Genomic DNA, 23,673 nt, shown 5'->3' with positions numbered 1-23,673 from the left:
AGATGAGAAGAGTTTTAAAAGCTCAACAAAAGAATCTATATATGATCCTAAAGACAAAAGGAAGTAATTACTAGTTTTATGGTCAGATCATCTTTTAAGGAAAATCATTTTGGCCACTGTGTGAAACTTCCACAGTCAAGTAGGGAAGAGACTTGAGACAGGAAAGAAGCAATTTAGGAGGCAATTGCAGTAATCCAGGTAAAGAGTGATCAGACTCTGAACTGGAATGGTGGCTGTGTGAGTGGAGAGAAGGATATGTATGTAAGAGATGACCTCAAGCTAGAAATATCCAGATTTGACAACTAATTAAATATATGCTATGAGAGAGTAAATAGTCAAGGATAATACCTTGGTCTTACAAGATTACAGACCTGGGAGATTAGAAAAAAAGCAGTACCTTCAATAAAAATAGAGAAGATTAGAAGAAATGTTTATTTGGTGGGAAAATTTATTGAGTTCTCTTTTGGATATGTTGGGCTTAAGCTGTCTGTGGGGCATCCAATTTAAAATGTCTAATAGGCAATTGGTGATGCAGGACTGAAATTAAGGGAAAAACTAGGGTTGGATATATAGATCTTGCAGTCATTTGTGTAGGAATGATAATTAAATCTGAGAGAGGGAAGTAGGCGGGAGAGAGAGAGAGAAAAGAAGAAGAAAGAGAAGATGATTATGAAGGAAATCCCCTGGAGAAGACAGGATAGAAGATAGAAGGCATAATATGTAGAGGGGTTGGCTTTGTCTAGAAGAAGAGCTGCCTTATTCATTATCAGAGACTAGGAGAAAGAAGAAAAGTTGGGAAAGATGTCAGTCAGTTTTGAAATATGGAGAAGAGAGATGCTGAATAGCCTCCATTTTCCTTGGTAAGGTCAGGCAGGGTCCTCAGGTGAGAGTTGGCAGGGGGAAGGATGAGATGCTTGAGAAGAGAATATTTGGACTAGTTTCCATAGACAGTAAAATGGAAGGAATAAAAGGAAACAGTGAATTTTGTTTTTGCTATGTCAACTTTGAGATTCCTGTAGGATAGTCAGATCAAAATGTCCAATAGGCAGTTGGAAATGCAGGACTATATCCAGAATATGTCTAGATAACTAGATCTGGGAATGATATGCACAGAAATGATCATTAAATTCATGGGAGCTTATGCAGTCACAGGCTGCACACACTCTAAGCTTTTACTCATGACAGTACTAGTATCGGGAATGGCATTGTCCCTTCTCTTATGTCCAGCCTTCCCTTCAGTGTGTAGTTCCAAGGCCTGCCTCTTCCATAATGTCCTCCTTAACATCACTAGCATTTATATCTATATATAACTCATTTTGGAACTTAATTCTATAATGCTTTTACAGAACTATCATGTGAGTAGATCTTTTTTTCCTCAACTAAATTAAAAACTTCTGAAGTGTAGGGACCAGGTCTTATGTTTATGTATGATATACTTGTGTGTGTATGTATCTATATACTTTTGTATATTCCCTTCAGTGCCTAGTAATTTCTATTCTTGGTGCTCAGTGCTTACTCAAAGAATATAGTGGTTTATTTTAAGTTTGGACTATATCTAAATCTTTTGTCTATATATTAATTTCTTTTAATTTTCTTACAGCCCAGATGACTTACTCAATGCCTTGAATGAAGGTATCAGTCGTGCGGATGTCATCATCACATCAGGGGGTGTATCCATGGGGGAAAAGGTAGGAAAAGGAGGATTCATGCCCCCATTGTAACTCCCTGGCATATGGTCAATCTGTTTTTTATTGCCCTGGCATCTGACAAGGCCCTCAGATAGCCTTTGTCCATTATCCCAAAATCTAGAGCACCTTCAGTGCTACTAAGAACTATTCAGGGATATAGTTTAGGTGGGTAGAAGATCCATTTGGACCCAAACTCAAGTGATATTTTAATCCAAAATAGGTAGTTTTACAGCTTCCATCAGATATTTTTAAAAATGTCTACCTAACTTCATTATGCTTCCCCAAGACCATTCCCACAGATAGTCTGTATTCTCAAGAAAGAGCACCGAATCATTTTATGCAAGGATCTAGTAATACTAACTCTATATAGATCACCCTGCCCAAAGCAGCTAGAGCGTCCTAGGCTTACTATAGTCCTAACCCAAGAGGGGCCTAAGCTAAGCTACTAAGCTCCAAAGTTGTACTGAAAGCACTTAGCTCCCCAGGTCTGATTCATTGTATTCCAATCTGTAGTTGAAGTGCAAGGAGGTGTTTTTGATTACTTCAAAAACTGGAAGCAAATTTTGATGTAAAAGAATATAAACTCCTGATTACAGATATTTTCTGTGTAGTATCATAATATCCCAGATGGAAAAACTTAGAATCACCTGGTTCACTATCATATCTGAAATATACTTATAACAAATGCCATTTTGTCTGCTGAATATAAAGTCATAAAAGCAGCATATTTGCAAATATTGTATCCAGCCTTAGATTTTGACGTTTTAAAAATATTCTGACTTTTGCCAGATTTGTCAGATTTTTACAAGCCCATTCTATGCTTAGTTCTGATTTCACTGTGTATCACTAGTCTAAAGAAATCCAAGATTTAGAGCTAGAAAGGACCTTAAAAATAATCTAATCACTCCACTCCTCCTATTTTACAAGTGAGGAAAGCGTGACCAAACAAGATTAAGTGATTTTCCCAAAGTCATACAGGTTGTAAATGGCACAATCAGCATTTAAACCCAAGTCTTCTGACTCCAAACCAAGTGTGATGCTTCACTATGACATGCTTCTCCCCAAGTATTAATTTTTTATTTATAATAGCAATTTCTTATTTTCCAAGGGCATGATTTCTTTTAGCCAGAGTTGATTTCTTTCAGACCCTTTGCTGTGGGTCTGCTCCAATCAGTATAATCCTTGGTCCCATCATCTCTGTTTGGGAAACAGCCTCAGAATCTCATGCCTATCCCTTCAGAAAATAACCTTCAAAGTATTTGAGAATAGTTTCTCACCCAACAAAAAATCACAAAGGGAAGAATTTCTTTGACTAAAATCACTGTCTTGAATAGTATACAGAAGTGGAGATGATAAATATAAGTATGGTATACACCATAAGCACAATTCACCAGATAGACTGCTGGGCTGCTTATCATTCCAAACTTCAGAATACTCTTTAGCCCGACGTAGAGCAAACTCCAGTAGTCCATCCCAGAGGTCACAAAGGCAGAATACTGAAGGCTATAGACATCTGTTTTAATGTATAACAAATATTAAATTTACTATTCCCAGGGAGCATTTCATGGTACATGGCTTCTAATAAACTTAATGGTAGGGTGATGACAACTGGTTGTTATCCCCAAAATGTCCAAGTGACAAGTTTATAACACTTGTTTTCTGGTCTTTTATACCTCATCTGAATGAAGAAGGCTCATTTGCCATTTACTCTCCTTCCTGTTTGTACAAGTGAGAAATGAGTCATTAGTGAAGGATATTGGCTTTTTTTTTAATACTCTGCATGAGCTAACCCAAAGTCATACAGCTGAGAGGTAAAGAATATTTAAGATTTCACTGTGCTTATTACTTGGATTGATAATGAGTTTTTGTTCTGAACCTGTGATGTCATTGACATGAGGAACTCCTAGTGAGGAAACTACCAAGGCAGAACAGAATCTGTTCCACAACTCACATTCTCCAAGAGTTGCCTGGGACAGGGAAATGTTAAGTGAATTCCTCAGAGTCACACATCACAATCTGTGTCAGAGGCAAGATTTTCTAATACCAGAATTGGGTCTGTATTACTGAATGTGCCTCTAAGGGATAGTGATAGCTTGAATTTGCAGAGTGCTAGAAGATTTATAAAGTGCTTTTCTTATAACATTAAGAGGAATCATTATCCTCGTTTTATATATGAGGAAACTAAGTAGTTAATTGATTTGGATTGTGTTACAAAGAAATTAAGTGTCAGAGCCACAATTCAAATCCAGCTCTAACTCCAAATATAAGTTACTTTCCCCCCCACCATGATACTTTATGGATTTCAGAATGTATTTGGCTGGGGAGTACAAAAGGGAGCCTTAAAGGCTGTCCTCAGGGTGTCTCTCACACATATATTAAAATCATACAAGAGTCTATGACAGATATGACTACAAAGATAGCTTTGTTTAACCATTTAATTTTTATAAACCTCAGAATTGCCTCAGGAGTTAGCCAGTAACAGAGACTAGGTTCTTCAGAGGCTATCAACAGATGACATCACTGCTTGGAATACATTACAGGCTTTCCCCTTTGAAATACATAATCATTCAAAGATAAATCTTAGCTAGTAAGTGACTTTTTTTTTTTGAGGTAGTCAGGGTTAAGTGACTTAGCCAGAGTCACACAGCTATTAAGTGTCCAAGGCCCATTTTGAAATCCTGAAAGGCTGATGTTCTATCCACAGCACCATCTAACTGTGCCCTCTGTATTGACTCTTGAAAAACAAAATGGACAAAAATTGTATACTGCCCAGATAATAATATGCTGCTCATTTTTAAAAAATTCATTTGGATAAAAATGACTTCCTTAATAGTTTCCCTCCATTTTCTTTCCTTTTGGGGCAAGTACAACTGTTTTCCCTTGTGGTCATGTAGATGAAGTCATCAATCCACACTTGTATACTCTCCTGTGGCATATCAGTCCTTTTTTTTAGACCAGGCAAGTTCATTGATTTATTAACCTTCTAGGAGAAGAGAATAAGCATCTTTTGTTTGAGTTTTCTCTACATGGCAAAAGAAGGGATGGATTATGTTAATATCTCAGTACTGATTTACAGCTATATTCATTTAGAAAAATTCTAGTGATCAGAGTGGTTTATAGTACTGATAAAATTGTTCAATCTCATAAAGCAAAGAAAAAAGAACAATAGCACTAGAGAATTTTTCATTCATAGAAAAGTACGACAGTTCTATTTTAAGATATACTAGGATCCTATGAATACTTAATTTTGCATAATACCTCATTTTAGTGTCTAGGGCAAGAACTTTACCTATATTTATACAATAATTCTGTTGGAAGAAAAAAAAATCCATATCGCCAATGTTTCCCAAAGCATTCAAGCTATTAGGATTATAGGATCATATAATTTAGAGGTGGAAGAGGCCTTAAAGATCATAAGATCATAAATCTACACTTGCAATGGATGTCAGAAGCCATATAATGAAATTCCCTCACTTCATAGTAGATGAAGAAACTGAGATCTAAGGGGGTTAAGGGACTTTCCCAAGGATACACGGGAAGTATAGTCTAGTTTAGATTGGAAAACCAAGACCAAAATGAGTGAAATGATTTACCCAAGGCTATACTGGGGAAATCACACACACAGAAGTCCTGCTAGGCCCAGGGAGTATGGGGCCCTTGCCCTCTCAGCTCTGGAACCATTTGCACGGTCTGGGTTTGGTCCTAAGGGAGCCTGGACTCTCAAGGAGGCTTCTTTTCTTATTGTCCCTGGCTCTTTATGCCCCTACCCCTACCCAGGGCATAAGGAAAATCACTTAAACTGGAATTTAGCTTCTGAGCTCCTCTAAAGGATGTAGTTGAAAGCTATCCAGTGTAGTAGAAATCAAAAATAGTACAGCCATTTTTCCACACAAAATAAATTCTTAAAAAACACAAAAGACATGCATTAGCCAAAAACTTGAGCAAGCAGCATTAACTTCTAAATACTGTTATAGTCTTCCAGTGCTTCAGAATATCAAAACATGAAGCATTTTGCAAGATTTCTGAATTGGCATTTTTTTCTCTAGCTCTATAATATCTCCCTCAAAGTACATATATTTTTGTAAGATAGACCAGGAGTTGGGATCTTCCTTCTGCCCGTGATCATTTTCTGCCCTTTTTTGTTTTTGAGAGGCAGTCAGGATTAAGTGACTTGCCCAGGGTCACACAGCTAATAAGTGTCAAGTGTCTGAGACCAGATTTAAACCCAGGTCCTTCTAACTGCCTGCCCGGTGCCCTGTCCACTGCAACCAGCTAGCTGTCCCTCCATTGTCATTTTCTCTACCACGTCCCAGGAGCCCTTGAATTTTTTTTTAATTCTAAATCAATTATTGATATATTTTTAATTTAATTTTTTTTTTAACATTTTAAGTTCCAAGCTGACTCCTCCCTTCTCTCCCCACCTCACACTAGAGAAGGCTACCATATGGCATAGATTTATAAACATATGTAAAATCATACTATGCATATTTCTTTCTCTGGAGGTAGATAACAGATTTCTTGATAGGCCCTTTTTAGTTGATTTGATCAGCACATCATTTCTTACATCATAGTGGTATTCTAACAGATGTACTTTGTTTTTTTACATCGCTAGTTTCTCCCAGTAACTGTCCCCATCTCCCTTTCAGAGAGCTATCCCATATCATAAATAAGTTTTTTTTAAGGACAAAAGGAAAGATCAATATATCCAGAAAAAATATCTGAAAATATTTGCAATGTACAACACTTGGGGTCCTCATACCTCTTCAAAGGGGTAGGGTAAGAGTATTTTCTCATATGTCTTCTTTCCAGCCATAGTTGTACTTCATAATTTTGCAGCTTTCATTTTTAGTTTTGTGTGTGTGTATGTGTGATTGTTCTTTTTGTTTCCGTCACGTAGTCACTTTGTAGATTGTCTTCTTGGCTGCTGACTTCACTCAACATCAGTTCATGTAGATTATCCCATACTTTATCAAATTTGTCAAGACCTCTTAAATTTAAGATAGCGAATGTCCATCCCAGTATTGTCATTTGGTTTCATATTCTCAGGAAAGAAACACAAAACAGATGAGTCTCCAAGGGTTTTAAGATCAAGTTACAAGCTGATCTAGGCCAGAATGTGTTGGCTAGCCAGATATGAACAGTTTACCATCTCATCTTCTATGGGAAATCCAGGTAGAAGCTCTGATACCTTCAGAAGGCAAGAAAAAAGAGAGGTCTAGAGCAGGGCTTCTTAAACTTTTTCCACTTATGACTCCTTTTCTCATTTAGGCAGTGTTCATTGGCATTGCACGGCTTGAGAGCATGCTTGGTGAAGAATGAACTGGCTTTGTGCTCAGAACCGATGCTACAGTAAAGTTGTGTAATGTAACATGGGCAAGCCCTAGCTACCAGAAACAGCTTAGATTCATTATGCTTTTGATTTTTAATTAATTTTTGGTCATTGTGCATTCAGAAGCCTTTTACAATTGCAAAATTTTTCATGACCTCCTATGGGGCTCCTCCTTAATGTCTGTTTACTAGGTGGCTAGCCCTTCCTACCTTAGTGGCCAGTCTTTTCTGATGCTGCTTTAAAAAAAAAAAAGGTTTTTTCAATTCCTTTTTTTTCAATCATCAAGCATTTTTTTCTCCCTTCTACCTCTCCCTAACCACTAGAATGATGATGATAATAATAGCTAACATTTATATAGTGCTAAGAACTTTACAATTGTTATTTCATTTGATCCTCACAAAAACCGTAGAAGGTACGTGCTATTATTATCCCAATTTTACAGATGAGCAAACATAGAGGCTAAGTGATTTGCCCAGGATCACACAGCTTCTAAGTGTTTGAGGCTGAATTTGAACTCAGATTTTCCTAACTCTAGGCCCAGCACTCTATTCACTTTAGAAATACAGAAACCTTGCATCATATAAACATAGTTGAGTAAAACAAATTGCCACATTGTCCATGTCCAAAAAGGTGTTTCATTTTTTTATACTCACTTTCATGAGCTGGGCCCCATTGTGCATCATTACTTCTCTGGAATCATGGTTGATCATTGATTCATCAGAGTTCAAGTCTTTCAGAAATGTTCATTTTTACATCTAATGTGATTGTATAAATTGTTCTACTGATTTTGCTCTTTTAACTCTGCATCAGTTCATATAAGTTTTCCCAAGTTTCTCTGAAACTGTCTTTCTTCATTTCTTACAATATAGTAGTATTCCATTACATTCATAAAGGATCCCAGTTTCTAGTTATTTGCCACTACCAAAAAGAGCTGCTATCAATATTTTTTTAATATATGACCTTTTCCTCTTTCTTTGATGCCTATTAATGGTATTGATTCAAAGGTCAGAGGGCATAATGACCTATAATTCAAAATTTCTTTTCTGGAATAGTTGTTCCATTTCATAATTCCACCTATGTAGCATCAATGTGTCTTTTCTCCCACAACTTCTCCAACATTTGTCATTATTCTATTTTATCAACTTTGCCAAAATAATAGGTTTGAACCTGACAGATTCAAATGAGCATTTTTCTAATAGTGATTTGGAGCATTTTTTTCACAGGACTATAGATACTGTGAATTTCTTCTCTTGATAACTGCCTTTTCATATCCACTGATCATTTTATCATTTGAGAAATAGCCCTTATTCTGATAAATTTGAATCAGTTCCTTATATATCTTAAAAATGTGGTCTTTATCAGAGAAACTTGCTGCCATGATATTTTCCCAGTTAATGCTTTCCTTTTTAATTATAGCTATATTGACATTTGCCCTTCTCCAATCCTGTGGTACCTATCCTTTTCTCCATGATCTTTCAAAGATGACTGACAGTGGCTCATCAGTCTTATTTCTTTCAGTGTCCTACGATGTAGCTCATCAGGGGCAGCTAAGTCCTCTCTTGCTTAACAGCTCCTTGTTAGTCATTTTTATACTATCCTTTCCATTCTAAAGACCAGTCTTGTAAGCCAAGAATTTCCTCCAAATACTTGAATTCATAATCCCATTTTTTTGTCTTGCTTTTCCTTTTCTGACTCAGTTTACTCTGATCTTTAATGCTCTTAACACTTCTTATAAGAATATGCCATTCTTTAGTATTCATCCTCCACCTTCTTTATATAATTGTTTAAGTTTTAAATAAGGTCCCTGTTATATCCTGCCTAGATCATTTTATCAGGCCTGCTAACTGATCTCCCTACCTCTGTTCTCAGACCTCATCTAGATCTCATCTTTATTGTTTTGCATCTTTCTAATGTATTTGTCACATACTGCTGTGTATTATTTCTGTTTGTTCTTGCCTTCCATACTAAAAACATACTCTGGGAAATCTCTGTCTTTTTTTAATGCAACTATTATTTTACTTTTTGTCAAATAATATGCATTGATTTTATCTTCTTCCCATTTTCTCCTTCCCCAGGGGGAAAAAATGAAAACAAAACATTTATAATACATATGCCTAGTCAAGCCAAAAAAAAAAGATTCTCACATTGTGTCCAAAAATATATGTCTCGTTCTACACCTAGAATCCATCACTTGTCTGTTGGGAGAAAGCTAGAATTCGTTACCATCAGGCCTCTGGAATCATATATGGTCATTGGATTAATCAGGGTTCTTAGATTTTGCTCCAGCCCCTTATTTTAGTTGCGTGAATCTTTCTGCTTTAAGTCTGTTCCTTGTAAACGACTTATTGTTGGATTCTACTTCCTAACCCATCCTGCTATCCTCTTTTGTATTGTAGGTGAGTTCTTGCCATTCATATCTGTACTTGTGATCATGAACTGGATATATTTCTCCATCCATTTTCTTCTGTTTCCCACCCCCTCCTTGTAAAGAAGATGGTGGTAAGAGAGTAGGCAGGTGCTCAGAAATTTGATGAATCTGCTTGTGCTTCTCTGCCCCTCTTCTCTCTCCTCATCCAGAGCGTAATCACAGATTCTTATTCTTTTAAAGTATAATAGAAAGAAATAATAAAGAATAAAGAAAAATAAAGAAAAAAAATGAAGAATTTCTTTTAAACCTCTCTTTAAGATCCACCCTCCTCAGAGTTTATTTTGTTTAAGATTAATCCTTCCCTTAATCTATTCCCTTCTCTCACTTCTCACATTCTCATACTCATATTGAGTGAAATGTATGTCTGTACCCAGATGTGTGCATGTATGTGTATTCTTCCCTCCTATGACCATTTAGATGAGAATGAGCTTCAAATGATGCCTGTTCCCCTGCCCTTTCCTCCTTATGTATAGAGTCTTCTACTGGCATACACTGATTATGTTAAATAATTTCCCCTACCCTTCCCCTCCCTTTTACCCTTCCTGGGTCCCTTCTTCTCCTACCCCCTTTCCATTCTTCTTTTAATCATCAAAACATAACAGAACTGTACCCAGGGGTTCTGTTTTTTAAGACTGTATGACCTCTGATAATGATAAGGCTCTGAGGGAACATCTCAGCATCTGCATATGTTAGAATTTAAATAGTTTATCCTTAATCTCTTCGGATTGCTTGCTTATCCTTACTTTTTTGTTTTTCTGGACTCTTGTGTTTTTATTTCAACTCGGCTCCAGTCTTTGTTTCCAGGGTGTGAGTCACAAGCTGCTATTTGTTTCTAAACCTACTCCTTAATGAACACAGTCTAGGACCCATGACCACTACTTATCCTGAAATACCATTCCTGAGTGCAGGTCCTCTTCTCAATCTGCCCTGGATCTGTGACCTGAACTAAGTAGTGAAGGACAGAGCTTTCTGTTAGCACCGTTCTGGCACACTTCACAAGGACAGATTTCCCCTCCCCCCACAGGTATGTCTGAGACCCCTTCTTATTCCTATTGCAAGGCCTCAGCCCTCTTTCCGTCCTTGCACCAGAATGCTCTGCACAGCCCTTTCTGGCTAGTTTCTGTCCTTAGACATAAAATGAGAAACTTTTTCTTGTATTTCCTAGTCAAGACTTGTTCTGATGCGTTTTCTCTATCTTGGTGGAACATGACTATAGTTCTTCCTGCTACTCTACCATTTTGGCTCCTCCTCTGGTGCAACTTTGACATGGTCTCTCCACCCACCTTCCCCCTACTGCAAGTTTTGAAGAAAAGGAGGAAAATCAAGAGACTACTCAGGGTTTGCTGAGTCAAAACACTGAACCCTTCAGCTTTGAGCCAAACATATCCACTAATGTTACCAAGGGAGCTCATTGAAAACTAAGGGAAGAGCTCTAGTTATAATCCGACTTACATAAGTAAGAAGTAACAGAGCTAAGATACAATCCAGTAACTTTCTCAAATATCACACACTGCCTCAAAAATGATATACTTTTTAGTGGGGTATTTATGTACAGAGTAATTGTATTTAGCTTCCTATAGAAAAAGGGTCAAAGTCTCCCACTGCACCCTGGGCCATCTCCAGTCACCCTAATCTTTCTGTTGGACCCACTTGCAAGTCATGGCATCACTTCCCTGATGCCATGGTCCTCTTCAGGAATGAAGGACAAACAGTGATATCTACCTATAAGTACTGATTGCTTGGGGATTTTTTTTGGCGGGGGGGGGGTGTTGTTTGTTTTTGAAGAAGGAAGGATAGTTTTTTTGGTGATTGGTACCTGGGCTGGTGGGAACTGTAAAATATTAGAACTTTGATCAGTCAGTGGAAGCAAAATTACTTCCCTGGGTTATTATGTGCAGATCCCAGACCTTATAAGTAGCAAAGTGTGGTGTATTGCTTTTCTGAACTACAAAATCATCACCTCAGCGAAGATTTGATAATTCACAAAGCAGCTTGAGCACTCCACTTTGTGTCCACCCTGAATTTAACTGTGCTCCGTCTTTATAATGTTCATTCCAGCATCAACAATTTACATCCAACTGAACTGAATTCAACTATTATTTATTAAGCACCCACTGTGTACAAGGCACAAGGACTCCACACACACACACACACACACACACACACACACACACACACACGCACACACACACACACACACACACACACACAATAAACACCCCCTGTCCTCAAGAGGCTTTGGTTTTAGGAGCAAGGCACACAACATGAACTCAAGTATAATATAAGGTAGGGAGTGAGCAAGGGCAAAGAAGAGATCAAAGAGCTGTAGGAATTTTGAGGAAGAAGGGAGAAGCAATAGTTGGTAGATAGCCAAGAAGGCAGCACCTGAGCTAAACTTTGGAGAAAGGTAAAGATAATGAAAGTCAAGGATAAAAAGGAAGTACCTTCCAACCATAAAAGACCACTCAATGACCACTTGAAGCGAGAATTAGAAATCCAGTCTGGCTAGAGCATACATTAATAAATGGAGTAATGTAAAATAACTGGAAACATATGAAGACTATGTAATTTTGTTTTGTCAAAAAGATAAAGGGGAAAAAAGGAAATAAACATTTAATTAAGTACCTGCTACAGCCATGAAATGTGCTAAATACTTAATATATTATCTCATTTTGTCCTTACAGCAACTCTGAGAGGTTGGTGCCATTAAGATTCTCATTTTATAGTTAAGGACACTGATGCAAACAGAAGTTAAGTGACTTGCCCAGGGTCACATAAGCTAATAAGTGTCTGAGACTGGATTATAACTCAGGTCTTCCTGATACCAGAACCAGTACTCAATCCATTGCATCAGCTAACTACCCACCTCTAAAAAGGATTTACTGAAGGTTTTTGAGTGGAGGGATGACCTTTTCCTTTCAGACCTTTGATTTGGAAAATTAATTTGGCAGCTTTTTGAAATATGGGGAGAGACTGGTGGGCTGGAGGCTAATTAGAAGAATATTAGAGTAGAACAGGTAAGACAGATCTGAACAATCTGAACTAGATTAGCGGCAAGGTTCCAGATGCAAGAGATGTTGAAGTAGAAACAATTAAACTTAGAAACTGATTGATTATTGGTGGTGAAGATAAGGACAGAGATGAAGAGGAGTTGTAGGTTACAAACCCCTATGATGACGGTGTCCTTAATAAGAGGAGGGAAGATTAGAATTTTTCCCAGTAGAATGAAAGGTCTTTGAGGATAGGAATTGTTTCATTTCTATCTTGATATCTCCAGTCCCTAGCAAAGTACCTTGCCTATAGTGATTGCTTTAGAAATGTTTGTTCTCTTACAAAAGCAGTGAGTTTAGGGTGGGAGATTAGACTAGATTTGATTCAATTTGGAACATGTGGAGTTTGAGCTTCTGAGAGTGCATGTTGGTGAATATATGAAACTAAAATTTCATTGGAGAGAGTCATACCTTTGACCTTGCCACCATCCTAACACCACCCTAACAGCTAACATGGCTACCTCTCTGGTACAGGGCCTCATCACCTTGTGTCTGCATAACGGTAATAGCCTCTCAGTGGGTTAGGCTCAAGTCTGTCCTCACTCCCATCCATCCTCCATTCAGCCACCAAAGCATAGGTCCAACCCTGTCACAACCCCACCCCTGCTCAATAAACTCCAGTTATTCCGTTGGGCATAGCCTGCAACAATGCAGATTGCTAAGGCAGTGACATCCTCCCATAAACTTTCAGAGTGGAGCCAGCAATGCACTCTTCCTCTTGAATCCTTGGCACAAAATAGACATCATTGTATCATTCAGATTGTCCACAGGTACTTAATTTGTTGAAATGGATTGGATTAGAATCGAACTGAATTCTGTCCAGAAGACAGTCTTGGGAGACAGGGTCAAAAGCTTCAGGAAGTGGGAGGGAATAAGCAGTTATTTATAAAGCATCTCCTCTGTGCCAGGCACTGTGCTAAGTGGTTTACAGATATCTCATTTGAAGATCAAACAAAATAGAAACAGAAAAGCAGCTCTTAGATTTAGCAATTAGGAGGAGAGATCCACAAAAAAAAAGAAAATAAAATTATGAAAACCTCACTAACTTATCGTTTTGAAAACATGGATTTTTAAGATATAACATTTTATATTGTAGTCAAATGTGTTAAGAAGTAAAACATTCTCTTTTGCAATAAACCTCTCAATGAATGTATTACTTACAAATACCTAATATGCTAAGTCCAAGCTTTATGTTAAAAAATTTAAAAAAAAATATGGTGTACAATTTGTGGACATACACCATAATATAAATTTCTGTTGTAAAGAGGTTTGCATGGTACCTAAGTGATGTAACAGAGAACTGAACTTGGAGTCAAGAAGATCAGAGTTTGAATCCTGCCTTGAACATGTGACCCTGGCACAGTCACTCTCAAGAGTGAGCTTCAATTTCCTCCTATGTAAAATAAAGATAATAACAACACTTACCTCACAGGGACGTAGTGAGGCTCAAATTAAATAACAATTCTAAGTGGGTAGGAGTGAAGTGAAGAAGAATTGCTTAGGTGACTTGGCTGGAGGCTCTCTCCTTTTTGCTGAAAGATTCTCAAATATCTCCAGTTCTGAAATGGTCTGAATGAACAAGTTCCCCAACTGATCTGAACAGATTGTTCCTATTCATTGAAATGCCTTTTGATTGATTGAGGTCCGAGCCTTGTTTACACTTCTGATTGATTCAGCTGGCTGTGTTCTTATCTAATGAATGAATCACCATGGGACCTCCAGCCAAGCCTCCTCCAAGGGAACTTCTCAGTTAAGTGGAGTAGGATTCAATCAACCTCCACCACTGCAAATGTGTAAAATGCTTTGAAAATTTTAAAGTGCTATGTAAAAATTAAGCACAATTTTTAGAAAATAGGGACTAGATTTTTGATTTCATGGCCACAGGGAACTTCCAGGAAGCTCCCTCTACCAATACTGGTTGGCATTTTGCTGTCAAATTCAGATGGAAATGGGGCAGCTAAACCATATATAAGGACCTCCAGGGTGCATACTGAATTAATATTATCTGTGCTTCATTACATTTTAATCTAGTTCTGACAGCACTCCAGAGTGTGATGCATAGCAATCCCAAAGGCAGGCTTCATGTTTGACCCCTCTGACCTAGATCATTAGAGGTGATGTGATTGTCCCAGGGTCACATGACCAGTTTGTATCAGGACATAGATCTTACTTGCTCCAAGGCCTACTCTCTCTCCTCTATGCCATGAAACACCGATCATGATCATGATCATTTTCATGCTCTTTCAATTTAATTAAAAATGATTTTTGATCTGTCAAAGTGGCTAAATCACTTTGTAAAATTCACATGTGGGTAAAAGTCATGAACGAATGCAATGTAAACAACACATACAGTTTTCTTTATGCACCGATTTACAGAATAGACATGATTTACTATTACTATTTGATGCTGCAGGAACTGAGAATAAGAAGAGATACTATAAAAGTTTGTGAAATAGTAGGATAGAGTAGAAAGAGCACTAAAATATGGAGACAGGGACTGAGTTCAAATCCTGTCCCTGCTATTTACTCCATGCAGGACTTTGGACAAATCACCGTATCTGGGCCTCATTTCCTCAAGTATAAAATGGTTTCTTCTAGCTCCAAATGATCTTATGGACAATGCCTGTGACTTGGAAGACATCCTTATCCGATTTTACCCACTGCTTTGATGGGCTGCTTTGATTCTACTGGACAGCAAACCTCAAAGAGCTTATCCTTCCCACCATGACAGCCAATTTAGTCATTATAGAATTGGTCTTCTCAATTTGGAAAGTCTAGCTCCAGAGGCCTGGACTGTTTCCCTATTCTTGTTCTAGTAATTTAAGCTGTCAGACCCCTTTGTCTCAGAGGATTAAAAGTATAGGCTTCTGGAATTGATTTTCCAGAAAACATTTAATCGAGATATTGGGACTTTAAAGTTAAAATCTTCTGGCCACCGTGGACAAGATAATTTTATCTGGGCATATTCACATCTACTTTAAAAGTGCTTTAACTCTTGACCAGTGTTAGTCATGAGAACAAACCCCAAAATCAAAATAGTTTTAGAAAGAAATTTCTGTGGTCATTTGATAGAGGAGGAAAGCTGAAAGGAGGCTCCCTCATCCAGAATCTTAACATTTGCATTATAGGGAGTTCAGAAGAATAACAGCACATGAAACACATGTAACATTCAAGCTTTTACATAGAGAAGGAAGTTCCCAGGCAAGGGCCGTTGAGATGTATATCAGTAAGCATAAACATTCAGATTTGGGGAACACAGAATACAAGCACTGGGTGGACCAAGGATCTGGGAAGGATGCAAACATTCCTTCTAGCCACCTGGCTTCCCCGGAGCATCAGAGGTCAGCCTGACCTCTACAGTAAGCTTTTGGGTTAGACAATTCTAGCTACATAAATCTTGGTTCGAATAATATTAATAAAGTTTTCTGAACAACATACATAATAAAATATTTCCTTCCATCATCAGTTCTAAAAGATCTAGAATTCATGAACCAAAGCTATTTTTCCATGTGGTTTAATAGCTTATATTTAGTAATCTAGACTTCATGTCCTTATCTCATTTAGTAGAATGTTGGCAATCCAACATATGTATGTCCTTATCTCATAACTGTGTTTAGGCACTAGAGATAAAGTACTGTAGGAGAGACATTTGTGATATCTATCCAGATATGTTTCTTTGTGTATTTATGTTACCAAGAAATTAAGTCTTTCTAAAAAAAATATAGAAGATAATCTCACTAAATTATAACTTTTATAAGCAAGATAACTGAAATACATTCATTCTTTATTTTAATAAAACTTGAAATTATAGCTATTTTTTTTCATATTTGCAGGACTATCTCAAGCAGGTGCTGGACATTGATCTTCATGCACAGATCCATTTCGGCAGGGTTTTTATGAAACCAGGGTATGACATTTTTCTTGTGTCAAATATATACATATATATATATATAAAATATGAGTTTTGAGTTACACTTTGCTGGAGACTTTTTATTGAAAACTATGATTTATTACACTTTATTATGCCTCTTTCCTTCTAAGACATTCATAGAATATTCAGCACAAGAATAAATACTACCTAAAATGGAAATTAATGTGCAAATAACACCAAGCAGTTTGATTCTTCAGAGCTACAGGATAAAAAGGGCTTTACCTGAGGTCACTGAAACTTATAGAGCACCGAGAGCACATATCCTTCTTCATCAGCAAAGAAACAACTGAGTTTATCTCTTAATTAGCAGGAATAATTAGCTAAATTAAGAAACTACTATACTTCTTCTGCCCCCCAACCATGAGCAGCTGCTTCTCCATTAGAGTCCTAGAATCTCTCTCCCCTCTACAGGGGCCATGAGTCCCAGAATCTCTCTCCTTCAAGTGAATAACTGAATTTGTCTTAATAAGTGAATTTGAAGGGCACTTTTAGTTCTGCCTTACAGAGGAATATTTTGTAACTTGTCTCAAAAATTGAATGTATATATACCTCTGAACTTCCTGATGAATGACCGCTAATTTGTTAATAGTCAGCACTGTTAATAAAACAAAGCAACTTTTCTAGACTACTACTCACACAGCTTCCAGATTAATCTAAGTTCTCATCACCTCACATCTCCATTACTACCATAATTGGTGAGTTTGTTTTCAACAAAGCCAGTCCTGTGGGAGAATTTTATCTCCTTACAATTTCCAAATCTATTTTCCTCTCCCTTCTTGTCCTTCTTTCCCGCTTTCACACTTCCCAAAGAGAGAAAGAATAAAGTTTGTATGTCTCATTTTATATAAATATTCAAACTTTGGACTTTTTCCACAATAACCACTTTATTGCTCAGTCTTATCTTACTCTTCATGACCCCATTTGGGGTTTTCTTAGCAAAGATACTGGAGTAGTTTGCCATTTCCTTCTCCAGTCCATTTTACAAATGAGGAAACTGAGGCAAACAAAGTAAAGTGACTTGCTCAGGAGGCCAAATTTGGACTAGGGTTTTCCTGACTCCAGGCTCTATTCTCTATCCACTGGGCCTCCTACCTGCCTCCAAAATAACCACTTAGGGAAGCACTAATGGGTGAACCATAGCTGAGGGTCTACAACCAGTTGCAAGGCCCTGAAAAATGTCTTACACCTGAGTTATTGGAAAGAGCAGGTGAAAGAACATGTCTCCAAATTATAGTATACTATTCCCCCACCCCCACTATCTAAAATCTCTGATGTCCTATTCAAGAATCCTTGGGCTAAGTCTATGAGAAAGAGGTATAGGGGTGATTTTAACCTTATTGCATATGTTCCTCTGCTGGCTTATATCTCAGTCAAAGGGACATAACATGGTTGTTTCCTTAGGGAAATCCCTGAAAGTGTGGGAGCAACATTAGGACAGAATTGAAAAGTGTTGATATTCTCATAAGTGATTAAATATATTGATAAGTATTAAGATATTCTCAAGTTGCAGTAGAGGGTAAATTGAGGGGTGAAGTACCAATCCTGGTGAACTTCCTCCTCCTTACAGTGGTCAAGGTACTCAGCAACATTGTTATTTTTGCAGTTAATACATTTGCCCATTTTCCTATCATTTACCAGTGTATCTATCAACCATAAATCTTGTATTACCCCCGCCCATGTACTTTCTGTGTTTCTGTACATTTCTAAGTATCTCTGGAAAGAAATACAGGATTAAGACAAATCTATTCACTAAAAACCCTCAGTTTCAAGAATTCAGCAGGAGTAATAGATTGAATATAATTCAGGGGTGGGGAACCTGTGGTCTTAAGGACACATATGGCCCTCTAGGTCCTCAAGGGTGGACTTTTAGCTGAATCTATACTGTTAAACTGTGAAATTTGGATTCAGAGGGCTGCACTTGAGGACCTAGAGGACCACATGTGGCCTCAAGGCCACAGGTTCCCCACCCCTAACACAGACAAATGGTTAGCCATCTATATAATGTACTATTGAAGCCATTAAATTGCCTGAAGCTTTTTTTTTTAATCTAGGAAATAAGTTATATAAAAAGAGCTATGGATTAATATGGTTGAGGAAAATACTATAAACCAAAAACTACCCCTAGAGCAAATGGTGTGAAAACAGCCTCAGCTGAAGAGTGGGTAGCCTGCCATCTGGTAGCTTTCTACTTGAGTTTCTTGCTAACTATAGCTGCTAAACTCTGTTGTTTCTACCCTACTCTAAATTTAGCACCCTGGTACAAAACCCTGGTTTCCTCCAGCCTAGTTATAGCAGGGCAGCATGGTATAGTGAAAACAGCTCAGGGTATGCAGTCAGAAAAGTTCAGCTCACATTCTGACTCTGTTTCTTACTACCTGAGTGTTTTGATAGGACAGCTATGTGGCACAGTGGTTAGAGTGCCAGGCCTTGAGTTAGGAAGACTCATCTTCCTGAGTTCAAGTCTGGCCTCACATACTTCCTAGCTGTGTGACCCTGGGCAAATCACTTTACCCTGTTTGCCTTAGTTTCCTCATCTGCGTAAAATGATCTGGAGAAGGAAATGGCAAACCACTTCAGTATGTTTGCCAAGAAAACTCCAGATGGGATCACAAAGAGTTGGACAAATTCAGCATTCTTTTTGTAATAGTTATAATAACTTACATTAGATGGCACTTTAAAGTCCCCAGATTTCTTTATATACATTTATTTCATTTGATCCTCACAGGAACCCTGTGAGTTAAGCAGAACAGATATTATCTCTATTTTGCAGATGATGAAAAGTAGATGACGAAATGTACATCGACTTGCCCAGGGTATCGGAGGGCTAGTATATGGCACTGCCTGTACTCAAACCAGGCCTTCTGACTCTTTAAGTTCAGTACTTTTTCTATAACATGTTTTAGTTATAAAAAACTGTTCCTGCATTCTTGGGCAACCTGGGCACAGGAGTCAAGTTTCCTCTCAGTGAATGAAACTTTACTATTATTGTTGTTGGGAATGTGGCATTAGGATTTTTCTAAAGTTTCCTCCATAAGTATCAAGATTTGCTTTTTGTCATATTATGAATGTGAAATTTCCCAGCAGTCAAGGAGGAATGCTAGCTGAGTTGAGTAATAATGGACCTTTGAGAACAAAGTTCCTTTTGTCTTGATACATTGTCCCTCAGACCATTCACAGGATGGTCATAGTTTTAAGGGACCTTAGCAACCATTGAGTCCAACTCCCTCATTTTACAGATGAGGAAACTGAGACTAAATGATTTTCCCAGGATCAAAGAGCTCGTTCAGGTGCCATTTAGAGGAACTTTGTGACTCAAGTCCAATGCCTTATCTATCACACTACACTGCCTCTCATTCTTACTGAGAAGAGTATTTGTTTTAGGTAGATATTAATTATTTTACCATGGCTGTTCAAGTTTTCTCTCTAGGTATTGCCAGTTTAATTAATTATACAAAGGACATTCCAAGTTAGTTTCAATGTACTTCTTGTCAGCCACAAAAATAAATCGATATGTTCCCTTTGCTGCATAAAGTATGCAAACATCTCCTGCCCTCCCTCCTAGAGGAGAATTATTAGTCTAATATCTATGATTAACTTTTTCTCTTAACATTTCTGCTATTTAATTTAGATATTCTTCTTTCTTGATTCTTTCATTCAGGTTTTTGTGGGTTTCAGGGGCTTATTAGTCCTTAATGGTTATTCTTCTTCCCTGGAGTCTTAGTACCCAGTTTGTGACTTCAGTCATTTGCATGCATGCTTATCCTAGTCTGACTACCCAAGAGAATAGACAATATGAGCTCAAAATACCCAGGAAATTGCTTCCTAAAGATAAACAGAAAATAATTGCTATTTAGCCACAGCATTTTTAAGATAAGACACTTATATTTATAATCATTCACATTACAAACATTATTTGGCAATGGTATTTTTTGTGTTAATAAGATTTTGTTAAAGTGAACTGGTTGCAATCACATTTTTAGCCTTCAGATTCATAAATGACACAAAGCTGAAGCCCAGCCTCTCCAAACAATTAGCAAGAGGGAAGAAATGATCCCTTTGTCTGTAGGAAAAGACAGAAGTAAGCATTTGGCCCAAACCAGCTTCATCCGGTTCTTGGATCTTTGTGGGTGGTATTTTGTTTTGGTGCTTGGTAGGGAATTTAGGTGGCCTCCTTAAAGACATTGGAATGTGGAGAGAAATATGAAGAATTTAAGGGCTATTGCTACTAGACAGCAAAATGCATTAAAATTTCTGGTAAAGTTCTTTCCACCCACCACAGGCAATTACGTTGTTTCTTTTTGGAATGACTGTAATGTAGACAGAAGCCTATTCTCAGGCCTTTTATGCAGGATTATTTTTGTACAGGATTCCTTATGCTATTTGCTCGTCTTAATGTACCAGTTCTAACAAGTTTGGGTGTCTCTTTTTCAAACCCATAGCAGATTAGAAGCAGCCAAAGACTGGCCCCAGACTGCAGTGAGAAGTGTCAGCAGATAGCCAGACTCCAAGAAAAGAGGTAGCAAAGCCATAGAGACAATCACAAGAACTCAAAAAGCACAGGGGTCTGTGGTCATATGGAGAAGAGATCACTGCAGTGGCTCCAGTGACCTCCCAATATTACTACAGAGCAGAATAACTGATGTTCATAATGATAACCTTGAGCCACCAAATTAAAGCTGTCTGACCTACTTTGGCACATTCTTTAAAAAAAAAAAAAAAAGCTAGATGATTTTCAGTATTCTGTGAGTAAGATGTCAGGGAGACATACAATATATCTCAGTAAGTACTCACGGTTATGTAGTGCTTTATATTTTACAAAGGGATTTCATTTCAATTCACCAAACATCTATTCAGTACCTACTGTGTTCCAAGCACTGTGCTAGGTCAGTAAATGAAACACAACAGGGAGCTTTCGTTTAAGGTAGGGAGTGCAGTCCTCAATTTCAAGATGAGGAAATGGGGGCTCAGGTTGATGATGAAGTGAGTCATCCTAACAACAGAGTCATCCAACTAGTAGTAGGAGTCAAACAACAAGTAAATATTTATCAGAGCTCAGACTCCAACCCAAATCCATTTCTTTTTCTGTCATTATACTGCCTCTTAGTATATGATATCAGTTTTAGAAGAATTTCTAGTTATGGTTAAAACAAAAAACAGGGCAAGAGTTTATGCAGTAAACACTAAGTGTTCTAATTAGCTTAGGTTTTACTATAATAGAATTTGACCTTTAGTACAAATCAAGAAATAGTCCAGTTAAAAGAGCTCTCCCAACATTGAGTAGTGAGCTGGAAGGTATATGAGCCCAGGAGAGTAAAGTGAGCTTTGGAATATATAGTTACACATTGGTATCACAAGCAGACTAAAGGGAGGAAAATGACATGCTAAGAAAAAGGAGGGAGAGACTAGACACTTGAGAAAGGTACTAAAAACAAGTCTCCTTAAATTCTTGTTAAACACTTCTTTAGTGTTCAAGGAGCTATAAGAAAGATCAAATAAAATAAAGTATTTTAAAACATGTGGTCATTTATATGTTATATTAACATAACAGGAGTACCTCAGTATTTAATACAATTGTGTATTTTATATTTAGTACATAAAAACAACTTAATTTCTCTCTAGCCTTCCAACAACATTTGCAACCTTGGACATTGATGGTATAAGAAAAATAATCTTTGCACTACCAGGTAAGAGAAATATAATTTCTGTGACTTTCTCTGAAAAAGGGACAGAAATGTTTTGTGCTTTGCTACTTAAATGTTTTGAGTTCCATATCCTAGATGCTACCTCTTTCTGGCCACTCAGCCTTCAACTCATCATAGAGAGCTGGCAGATGGTGACCATGAGTAAATCAGATGACCTCCGAGTTTCCTTCTGGTTCTGAAATGCTGTGATTCTGTGATAATGTTAGCCCACTCTACAACTCCTGAGAGTGGAGATCTATGGATTCTGTGGAAGGAGTCCAAAATTATACTCTAGCCTTCAGAAAATGAAATCTTAGCCCTTTCTGCCAGGTTTGCAAATACACTGATGCTTCGTAAACTCTTTGCCAGACTCATTGCAGCCAAGTCTCATTCAGGATTTTCTCCTGAGTACCAGTCATGCAAGACTGTTTAGACACCTGTGGTGACTAGGCCTCATTTCCAAACTTACAAAAAAGTTCATAGGATCATACATGTAGAGTTGGAACAGGTGGAAAGCTCAGAGGCTTTCTGGTTCAATTTGTCTCTTTTTTACAGATGAGAAAACTGAAACTCAGAAAGTAATTTACTGAAGGTCATACAGATCATAAAATGTCAGAGAGGGTACCTGAATCCAGGTTCTCTTTCCACTGTTAAAATGCTGCCTTCTTAACATAGTCTTTCCAAAAATAAGAAATCAAATTCAATTCAATCAGATCTGGCATTTACAATTCCTTTGGATTTGGAGTGGTTATTTTTTATTATAAAATAAATTTAACAACTAAGTTAATATGTGTACATAAAGGTAAAGATCAGGAGTATTTGATGTATGTTGAATAAAACATACTCTAAAACTTCTAAATCTAATGCTTTAAAAGAATGATATAAATCTTATCATTGAGGACTTAAAACAGTATGCAAGGAAATCAGCTGTCAGAAAGCTTTATTTCTGAGGTGAAATGCTGAAAATGTGATGAATGACGATTGACTTTGTGGCCCTTTCATCCCCCAAATGTAGCTATTTTTCTATTCTCATTACTATAAAAATTGTGTTCCATAAAGAAATGATTGCTTGGCATTTCTTAATTCCTTTAGTCTGTAAGAAGGCTGATACAGTCATCCCTTTATTCAGCAAATATTTTTAAACACCTGTTATTTGAAAGATGAGCAGAAGTATGAAATACAGTCAGTCAACTAGCATTTATTAAGCTCCTATGTTCCAGGCACTATGCTAACTAGTGGAGACACAAAGAAAGGCAATAAAATGGTCCCTACTCTCAAGGAACTCACAGTCTAATGGGGAGCAACATGCACACAACTATGTACAAACCAGAACAGAGCTGATCTTAGAGGGAAGATGCTTTGTGACCTTAGAGCCACTTAAATTCTCAGTGTTCCCAGGTAACTCTCTAAGACTGTGCATTGCAGAGTAGTTACTGATCTGCTTTAGTAGAGTGAATTTCCTCCCTGGAATGATAGGATCCCGGACTTAGAGCTGCAATTGACCTTAGAGATTATCTAGTCCAGCCCCTTCATTTTACAGATGAAGAAAATGAGGGTAAGAGGTTT

General features: G+C 37.5%; 1 protein-coding gene and 1 long non-coding RNA gene across 11 annotated transcripts in view; one reads left to right on the top strand and one right to left on the bottom strand.

The window, feature by feature from the left end:
* The window catches only part of LOC140517915 (uncharacterized), a 71,610-nt gene extending 56,262 nt beyond the window's left edge, over nt 1-15,348 (bottom strand). The window contains exon 1 of the long non-coding RNA XR_011971784.1: nt 13,921-15,348. This is a non-coding gene — a long non-coding RNA (uncharacterized lncRNA). The remainder of the gene's footprint in view (nt 1-13,920) is intronic.
* GPHN (gephyrin) overlaps nt 1-23,673 on the top strand; it is a 749,523-nt gene that overhangs the window by 707,096 nt on the left and 18,754 nt on the right. For all 10 annotated transcript variants that reach the window (XM_072629565.1, XM_072629558.1, XM_072629556.1 and 7 more), the window contains 3 exons: nt 1,601-1,688; nt 16,329-16,402; nt 22,046-22,110. In XM_072629565.1, the coding sequence (XP_072485666.1) occupies nt 1,601-1,688; nt 16,329-16,402; nt 22,046-22,110 (227 nt within the window). The remainder of the gene's footprint in view (nt 1-1,600; nt 1,689-16,328; nt 16,403-22,045; nt 22,111-23,673) is intronic.

This window comes from Notamacropus eugenii, chromosome 1 (genome assembly GCF_028372415.1).
Source record: "Notamacropus eugenii isolate mMacEug1 chromosome 1, mMacEug1.pri_v2, whole genome shotgun sequence".
Classification (NCBI taxonomy): Eukaryota; Metazoa; Chordata; class Mammalia; order Diprotodontia; family Macropodidae; genus Notamacropus; species Notamacropus eugenii.
Note: the sequence above shows the minus strand (reverse complement) of the source record. Positions and strands in the feature narration are given on the sequence as shown.